The 9,754-nt window shown below is 46.4% G+C and overlaps 2 protein-coding genes across 2 annotated transcripts; both read left to right on the top strand.

Annotated features, from left to right (window-relative positions):
- Positions 1-1,379: 1,379 nt before the first annotated feature.
- LOC109760294 (H/ACA ribonucleoprotein complex subunit 4) lies at positions 1,380-3,460 on the top strand. The gene has a single exon (XM_020319126.4). The coding sequence runs from the start codon at positions 1,450-1,452 to the stop codon at positions 3,199-3,201; it is 1,752 nt and encodes a 583-aa protein (XP_020174715.1). The 5' UTR covers positions 1,380-1,449; the 3' UTR covers positions 3,202-3,460.
- A 3,711-nt stretch (positions 3,461-7,171) lies between these two features.
- On the top strand, positions 7,172-8,850 carry LOC109760297 (probable transcription factor At5g28040). The gene has a single exon (XM_020319128.4). The coding sequence runs from the start codon at positions 7,348-7,350 to the stop codon at positions 8,482-8,484; it is 1,137 nt and encodes a 378-aa protein (XP_020174717.1). The 5' UTR covers positions 7,172-7,347; the 3' UTR covers positions 8,485-8,850.
- The last annotated feature ends 904 nt before the right edge of the window (positions 8,851-9,754 follow it).

Raw genomic sequence — 9,754 nt, 5'->3', positions numbered from 1 at the left:
TAGGTGGTCAAACATATTAACAAAGAGAGCAAGTAATCTATAGCCATATTCGACAGAAGATTGCAGTTTGTTGTCGGAACTTTGCAGTTGTAGAGGTCCGATTTATTCATGAGGGCAGAGCTTCCAATATTGAGGCTCATATAATTTTGTAAAAAGCACATTATCTCTTGATCATGGTCTCTATATTTGGCAACCTAACAATACTACGATTGTACCCCATATTATTATGCAATAGAGTGGCTATTGTTTCCCTAAAAAAGGATATTCCCCCTGGCAGGGCTGCTGCCGGGGGGTTGAGAGGGAGGAAAGGAAGGTGGCAACTAGGCCGGCTTGTTTCCGCCCAAAATTAAAGGAATGATTATTTACAGGCCAAAAAGATAACAAGAACACGTAATAAAATATCAAAAGAGCTAAGAAAACTCAGAGAAAAATCCCAAATGGCATTTGAATATTTATAAGCTACTCCGTAAAAAATATTTCCATAGCCAATACATAAAACTAACAAGACATGGGAGCTCTGTAACAATTGTTGTAACATCCCTTGCTTTACAAAAAGTTCAAGAGTAAGGCAAGCTAATGTGGAAGATTATGATTGGTAATAGGGGGATGAAGAGGCCTGCCCTAGTTGAATTCAGTGGGGGAGAGAGAATTAGTTTAGAAAGTTAAATAAAACGTTTGTATATTCTTTGTAGGACTAGCATTATTGTAACTTTAACGGCTTTGCTAAAGCATATATAGATATGCCCTAAGTATTTCACATTTAAATCCTATGTCATTAATTTTATTCGGAGATTCGTGCATGTATTTTTCCCTTTTCCTTTTTTTTCATATTTGATCGAGCCATTTAAATGTGCAATAACTAGGGCACATTTAGATGTGCCCTAGACAGACCCAAACTAAAATGTGGCAGCACTCTGTCCTATATGTTTCTCACTGTTTCCATCATAGTAGTTTGAAGACCGATCATCTAAAATTTGTTTCTTACTTTTTTTGAGCAAATACAATTCACCTTTTTTCCCCTTTTAGAGGAAATTTCGTTCATTCCATGCTTTTCTTAATTGAGTGGATTCCTTCCATACTTCAGTTTTTGCTTTATGAGGCAATTCCATGCTTCTATTTTTCTTTTGAGGGAATTCCATACTTCTATTTTTTTGAGGCTCCATACTTTTTTTAGCAAATATAGCTTTTTTATATTCTAGAAAAGATGGTTAGTTTTTTTTAGCTTCCATACTTCTAATATCTTTTTTGAGATTCCATACAGGGAGCAGAGGTTGGTGACTTCTAACCGGGCGGCCCAACGGCAAAGCCCATCGTCCCAGCCCACGCACCCCGCTAAACCCTTACCCTTAAAACCCCCTTCTTCCTCTCGCCGCCACGGCGCCGCTCCCCGTCCCCGCAAAAACCCTAATCCCTACCCCCCCCCCCCCCCCCCCCACCCCACCCGCCGCCATGTCGTCCACGCCGCCGGCCGTCGCGTCCCCCGCCTCCGAGCACACCAAATCCAAGAAAAAGAAGAGCAAATCCAAGGACGCCTCCGCCGACCCCGCCGCCGCCGCCGCCGATACCACGTCGCTGGCGGACGCCGAGGCGAAGACTGATGGCTATATGATCAAGCCCCAGGCCCTGGTTCCGTCCCTGGACACCTCCACCTGGCCGCTCCTCCTCAAGAACTACGACCGCCTCAACGTACGCACCGGCCACTACACCCCGCTCCCCTCCGGCCACTCGCCGCTCAAGCGCCCCCTTGCGGAGTACCTCCGCTACGGCGTCATCAACCTCGACAAGCCGTCCAATCCCTCATCCCACGAGGTGGTGGCGTGGATCAAGCGCCTCCTCCGCGTCGAGAAGACTGGCCACAGCGGCACGCTCGACCCCAAGGTCACCGGCAACCTCATCGTCTGCGTCGACCGCGCCACACGCCTCGTCAAGTCGCAGCAGGGCGCAGGTAAGGAGTATGTGTGCATCGCCCGCTTCCACGCCGCCGTCCCAGACACGGCCCGGGTCGCTCGCGCGCTCGAGTCCCTTACCGGCGCTGTATTCCAGCGCCCGCCGCTCATCTCAGCGGTCAAGCGCCAGCTCAGGGTGCGGACCATTTATGAGAGCAAGCTTCTGGAGCATGACGCCGAGCGCCACCTTGCCGTGTTCTGGATCTCTTGCGAGGCCGGAACCTATGTCCGGACGCTCTGTGTGCACCTTGGGCTGCTCCTGGGTGTCGGTGCGCATATGCAGGAGCTTCGCCGTGTGCGGTCAGGTATTCTGGGAGAGCAGGACAACATGGTCACCATGCACGATGTGATGGATGCCATGTGGGCGCTTGACAACCACAAGGATGAGTCTTACATAAGGCGTGTGGTTATGCCGCTTGAGGTAATTCTTACTAGCTACAAGAGGCTTGTTGTGAAGGACTCTGCTGTTAATGCTATCTGCTATGGTGCTAAGCTTATGATTCCTGGGTTGCTCCGGTTTGAGAATGACATTGATGTTGGGGAAGAGGTTGTTCTCATGACTACCAAGGGGGAGGCAATTGCCATTGGTATTGCTGAGATGCCCACTGCTGTTATGGCAACTTGCGACCATGGTGCTGTAGCGAAGATCAAGAGGGTGGTGATGGACAGGGATACATACCCAAGGAAGTGGGGACTTGGTCCGGTGGCACTTAAGAAGAAGAAGATGATCGCCGATGGCCTCCTTGATAAGCATGGGAAGCCAACTGACAAGACCCCAGCTGAGTGGCTTCGAAATGTGGTGCTTCCTACTGGTGGCGATGCAATGATTGCTAGCATTGCAGCTGCTCCTGAGCCTGAGAAGGTAAAGGTCGAACAACAGGATGTGGTGCCAAGTGAGGAGGTCAAGGAGAAGAAAAAGAGGAAGACTGATGAGGATGATGTAACTGGTTCCACACCTGCAAAGAAGATGAAGGTTGAGGAGGTCACTGAGGCAGTGGAAGGGGAGAAGAGTGAGAAGAAGAAGAAGAAGAAAAAGAAAGATAAGGGAGAACCAGGATCAGCTGTTTCGGAGGCAGTGAAGGAAGAGCAGAGCAGTCTGTCTGATGAGGAGAAGGGTGGCAGCGAGAAGAAAAAGAAGAAGAAGAAGAGCAAGGAAGGTGGTGATGATGTTGCTCCAGAGAGTGCGGAAGTTGAGAAGAGTGAGAAGAAAAAGGAGAAGAAAAAGAAGAAAAAAGATGCAGAGGAGGCACAATAGGTAGAGATAGTAGTTTACATTGGCTTGTCATGTTATTTAGTTGCAGTTATGTGGGAGCTTGAACTACCTGTTTTATTTGCTCTGTACCCCTTGCAACCGTCTATGGTTTGGTAGGTAGGCCTGATGTACTATCTTTAGGTTACTGCCATTCAACCGAAATGCTATGGTAATTAGAGAAACTTCCCTTTAAATTTGGACAATCAGCCATGTATTGCAGTATCTGTTATCAGTTTTTGCAGTGAATTTTGTTCTCATCTTATCTTAGTAGTCCACCTGTACTGGGATTGCTGGCTTGCTAATCTCATCAATCTGCTGTTTTGATGATATTAAGCTGAAGTAGAGTTTACCAATCCTTATATTTCCATCATACTGATGTGAGAACTTGGTTTGCTATGCTGATATATACATTCTTGCAACCACCCAGAAATCTGTGATCATCTGTGCACCTGAGTCTGAAATTCTGCATATTGTAGCATTAAATTTGCCAGTTTCACTTCTTTCATAGGACCAGAAGATATATGTTTGTTCCCGGCATGGTTATTCAAATATTGAATTTCCTGAGTAACATATGTGGTATGTGCACGGTGTGTAACAGGATAGTTCATCAGATTCTAGCAGGGTTGTTTGGTTGCAATTCTGGGGGAACCCCTTGCAACCACGTATTGCTTTGAAAGCCTAACCTACTATCTTTAGGTTGCTGCCATTCTACTGAAATGCGATGGTTCTTAGAAATTTCCAATCAAATTTTGATAACAAGGCTGTGTATGTTATCAGTAAATGTAGTGGATTTTTGCCCCCATTAGTTGTCCACTCTCTCCAGTCCACTGTACTGAAGCTTCTGGCTTGCCAATCTTCAACCTGCTATTTTGCTGATATTCTTAACCTGCAGTAGAAAAAATCCCTAGTCATAATACTTCCACCACATTAATGTGCGAACTTGATTTTCTACCTTGCTGATACACAATCACGCAGGAGTCCCAGGCCTGCATTTCTGTGTCTATTATCTGTTAATGCATTTTTTTTCTACTATTCTGAAATTTCTGTCTTTGTTGTGCCAATATTGTCGAGAATCTGCCTGCTGTTTGCTGATATTGTGGAACCGAAACGGAACTATACTGTGGAACGTTTCAACCAATCGGATGTGAGAACTTGGTTTCCCATGTCTGAATACATGCTTATAATCACCCATGAGTCATTTTTTGGCTCCGAAATCTTCATCTGCACCCAGAGTCTGAAAGTCTCGCATTGAATTTGCCAGTTTCAGTTTTTGATATAGCAGCAGCATATGTTGTGATCCTCTTGGCATCATCATTCCAAAATTGGTTTTGCTCAATAGATATGTATATGGTGCATAACAGCATAATGTCGGCGGATTCTCCCTTGCCCTTAAACTGGAGAAATATGAAGTACTCCCTCCGTCATGTATGACATTTTTTGACACTACACTAGTGTCAAAAAACAGCTTACATTATGAGACAGAGCGAGTAGTTGTCATCTTCAGAATCCAGTTGTATGAAGTGATGACTAAGCTGGTCCTGTTGGTGCTCGTGATCTGGGTAGTATTTTTATTTTTCTGATGGAAGCTTTTAACTATGTTTTTGAGCCCTCGTTGCTTTTGCAACATTCTGATTAGGCACATCTAGATGTGCTCTAGTTATTGCACATCTAAATGCCTCAATCAAATATGAAAAGAAAAGAAAATGGAAAAATACATGCACAAATCTTCGGGTAAAATCAATGACATAGGATTTAGATGTGTAATACTTAGGGCACATCTAGATGTGCTTTAGCAAAACCGTTTTTGTTTTTATATTTTTTAACGAAAGCGAAGATGAATCTGAAAGTGAATATGGAACAGACACAAATACATAGCAAATACGACGCATACACCGATACAGATGCAAGGAGTTCGTTGGAAGTGGAAAAAAAAACTTGACTCTGTAGGAAAACCAAAAGCAATCCAATGAAAAGGCAAGAAGGTGTGATGGAGGGAAGACGTGGAGGATGGGAGTAGGAGGTGTGAACTCAGAGGGGCGAGGATTACACAATAAGGCCTTGTTCGGTTAGCCCCTCCCCCGCCGGGATTGGCGCCCAATCCCCGCCGAACCCCGTGGTTTCGGCCCGACCGGGATTCGACCCCGGCCTGCTATATAAGTGTGTTCGGTTAGACCCGGTTGGGGCTACACCCCCGCCCAGTCCCTCCCAAACCAGGTGGAACTACCCGGGATATAATCCTCGCCCCTCTACCCGTGGAACCAATCCCTCCCGCGACGGACGAAACGGTACGCGAGAAGAAAAAGTTCGAGCCCTCTCTCCACGAGTCCCCGACCTCCCTCTCTCTCCCGCGATTCGGCGGCGGCGGCGCAGCCATCCGGAGGCGACGGTGGCGGCATACTTCCCCACCCCTCCCTTCTCTCCCATCCGATAAGCCTCTTCTCCTCTCCCCCTCTTCTTTCCCATCTCCTCCTCCCGATCTGACTTGATGTGCTTGCAGAGAATATAGAAAGGGAGTAACCGAACAGGTTATGGCCATAGGAATTCATGTGGATGAGGAACAGCAGGGGTTGGGTGACAAGTAGGGGATCACCCAATCCCTAGGAGGTTAGAAACCACTCATGGAACCTAACCACGGCAACCGAACAAGGCCTAAGGGAGAATAAATGTTTTTGTTATAACTGGTTAAAATAAAAGCGTAATTGGGTTGAGCTAAAGTGGGTTATATAGACAGAATGTAAGCGAAACATCCGCATGCATAGATACGGTAGTTCAATTTTAGCATAAATTTCACCGGAAAATGTTGTTTTGTTTTAGTTCCCCCAAGAAACATTCCTCTTTCCTTCCGTTTTTGTAATTTTATATTCCTCTTTTCGTACACCCCCACCCAAGGACCTCGACCTTGATCATCCACACATGCTCCCATAATAAACTCAACCTTGATCATGATCAATCATAAAATGTTTCTTTGTGTTTTTACTGTTCATGGGGGTATGCTATCATGGTTGTCGTGATGATTCGACCTTCCCTCTCACACTTGATCCACACCGTAAATCAGCGACCCAGGAACCCAATCCACCCCTCCTCCTGTCCCCACGAAAAAGGAACCGTGAGCCACGAAACGCCAAATATGTTTCTCTAACTTTCTAAGTTTAAGTCAAAAGTGAACAGTGTCTTTGACTTTGCTCATTTTTTGCTTGTTGCATAAAAAATTGTCAGTCTAAAACGGATGCTAACGAGGTTAGAGAATATGCCCCCATCTCCCTGAATGCACATCCCGCACCCATCCCTCCCCCTGCTTTCGGTCATGCCTTCGTGGGTATAACTTTGATTTATGTGACAATAAATTAGTCACGTTTGTCCGCTATGATACACTATCATAGAACGATACTACTGTGACTTCTCTCTTCACTAGTTGTAGTGTTTCATCATTTTTTTTCTTACACGACAATGCTTGTGAGTTGGCGAAGTAAACATGAAGGACATGTGTTCATTGTGAGAGTGGTCTTGCACTAGGGAAAATCAAAACGCATAAATAGATGTTTACGACCAGCGAAAATTGTTTGTAGCGGTGACTAGTAAGTTGGTGGACAACAATCTCATGCTAACCACTATCCAAAGAAACATATGTGTCTACAGTTGCCACATCTGTTGATTGGAACCATCACTTCTCAATCTAGAAATGATATATTCATTTATGGCATGCAGTGTGGCATCCTCAGCGTGTCTTGCGTGGGATTGTGATTGACGAACCACAAGAATATATACGTATAAAAAATAAAAACGATTACAATAATTTGCAAAGTCAAAGTAATTGGTTTGATAGTTTTAAGATTATGTTGCAGTTTCGTGGATGGCTGTATTGCTCTAGGTTGACTTTGAATACACAGACACACATGTTAGCTTAAAAATAATAATGAAAAATAGTACTCCAACTTTGGCACCGTATGAAGGGCAAACTTGCAAATTCCAAATTTCAGAGGTACCTAAGTGCAATAGTTCTAGTAAACTGAGGAATTCCTCTGCGTTCTGCGACGACCCCCAGCCCAAAATTGGGGCGAGAAACCCAGAAAATCCAGTCCCCGTCGATCCGAATCCCCCGAAATTCCGGGATCGGAACCCTAGCCCATCCCGAATCCCATCTCCGGCCCAATGCTCCCCGCCGGCGACGGCTCGTCGGCCGCTGTCGCCGCCCTCTCTTTCACCGATGCGGACGGCGACGACTACTCGGAGGACGGGGACTTCACCGGCGCCCCGTTCCTCGAACCTCCCGATCCGAGCCTCCCCGACCCCACCTCCTCCTCCGCCACCACCCTGCTCCCCACGGGTGGAAGCGGCGGCCAGGCCTCGTCGGGCGGCGAGCGGCGGCCCCTCTTCCAGCGTCTCTGGACGGAGGAGGACGAGATCGTGATCCTCCGCGGGTTCGCGGAGTTCACCGCCGCCCGCGGCACGGCGTTCGCGTCGCACCAGTACGACACGGACCCATTCTACGAGGATATGCGCCGCCGCCTCCAGCTCGACTTCTCCAAGAGCCAGCTCGTTGAGAAGCTCCGCCGCCTGAAGCGCAAGTACCGCAACTGCGTCTCCCGCCTCCGCGGGTCCGGCGCCGCCTTCTCCTTCCGCTCCCCGCACGAGCAGGCCATTTTCGAGATCGCGCGCAACATCTGGCGCCCCACGAATAAGCACGGCCGGGATCCCTCGGCCGACTCCGACGACGAAGAAGCTGTGGTTGCCGCTGCGGCGGTGGCTGCCACATCTGTCCCTGCGAACGCCAGCCCCAACGGGGAAGTCAAGTCCCCCCCAGGGCGGCAGCGCCGCCGTAGGCGCTCGGTGGAATCACCAGCTCCAACTGCACCTGCTGCTGTCCCTGCCACCATTCTGGTGCAGCCCCCTCAGCCAATGCAGGTGCAGGTGCCTGTGTCAGTCCCTGTCAAGATGGATGACTCGCTACCAGCACTGCCCCAGGCTCCAATGCCTGTGACAGTGACCATGGAGGGTTCCGAGCCACTCAAGTTCCCTGTCATGTCACTTCAGTCAGGAGTTGTTGATGTCGAGAAGAATTTTCTGACGCCTATGTTTAAGGAGATGATTCACGCAGTGATAAATATGGGATCCAGTCCGTTTGGTATGAAACTTCCTGAGCCGCCACACGGCTTGCCTATGGAAGGGGAGAAATGGAGAAATCAGCGAATCCTGGAGCTGGAAGTGTACTTGAAGCGGATCGAATTGCTGCAGGACCAGGTGAAGGCGACGCTTGAGGAGCTCAAGTCCTCCACACCTAGGACTTGAGGTTTTTTTAAGTTAGGAACTGATACGGTGTCTCTCATTATAGAATTCTTGCTACAAATCTGAGGTTAGATGTTTAGTGTTTTTTCTCCACATTTTCTCGTGCATAAAACGACATTGTTGACTGGGTTGGGACTTGGAAACTAGTTTATTCATGGTTCTAATTGTTCATGTGATATTTAGCTGCTACTTATTTCTTTATAATGTAGGTGTTGTCCTCTGTTTTGAAGTGTTATGCTTTGAACGGACAGGATGGTCTCCTGATGGAAAGCTTGAGCACTTTCAGTTAATATATTATTAGGATCACAGATTGTGGTCATTTCAGTATCATTTTCATCAATTTATATGAAAGAAATTAGATATGTTCAATACTGCTTGTCATCAATTGCGGGTCATGGAATTATGGTATAGTAAACCAGTGGTTAATCTGTGGAGCAGCATGGTAGTTTAACTTGTGTTTGATCATGATTCATGACCCTTGTTTATTTTCCGTGAAGGCTGAAAATTACTTAATATTTGTGTACCAGATATTTTGAGAATTACTTCTCTGCCGCGCCATTGCATTATGTTACTTTCCTTTTCCCTGTTGGGATAAGGTCAGCGTATGTGAACAGAGTTATTGTTAATGCTCAATACCATGCATTGTCATTCTAGAGAACAGCGTTCCTTGTGTACATCAGGTTACAGAAATTTACCCGTCATTTGTTTGTTAAATTCAATGTGGTATACAGTGTAATGCTAGAGGGTGAAACACTGAAATGTAGGTCCATAGATCTACTGCTTCTAAGTTAATGCGTACACTACATTATTTGTCCATTTGTGAATCTGTATTACTTCAATCAAGGTGCACAACTATCAGCATTTTGATTATTTGTTCTACCTTCCAATCACAAAAGTGATGATTGTCTCTTCTACCTCCCAATCACAAAATTTCCAAACATGTTCGAAGTTTGAACAACCATAACAAAGTCTGCAGAAACCATGGGAAAACACAACACTCAAGTACTAGGATAAAGGTAAGTGGTGGTTCTGAAAGACAAAAAGGTGGCTCTTCTCTACACACACAGAACTACCTTGGAAGTACTGGGTAACACCGATTGCTCGGCAGTACTGCAATATATAGAGTAGTTTGAAATGAACAGCATGGAGAAATGCCAAGGTCACGACTCGGAAGTACCAGAGTGAAAAAGCTCGGATGTGACAAGATATAAAAGCATATCGAAAAAAAATTGAAAGTGCTGCATGACAAGTTAAACTCAGGAGTGCCAGAATT

The sequence above is a fragment of the Aegilops tauschii genome, chromosome 2 (genome assembly GCF_002575655.3).
Source record: "Aegilops tauschii subsp. strangulata cultivar AL8/78 chromosome 2, Aet v6.0, whole genome shotgun sequence".
NCBI classification, from domain to species: Eukaryota; Viridiplantae; Streptophyta; class Magnoliopsida; order Poales; family Poaceae; genus Aegilops; species Aegilops tauschii.
Note: the sequence above shows the minus strand (reverse complement) of the source record. Positions and strands in the feature narration are given on the sequence as shown.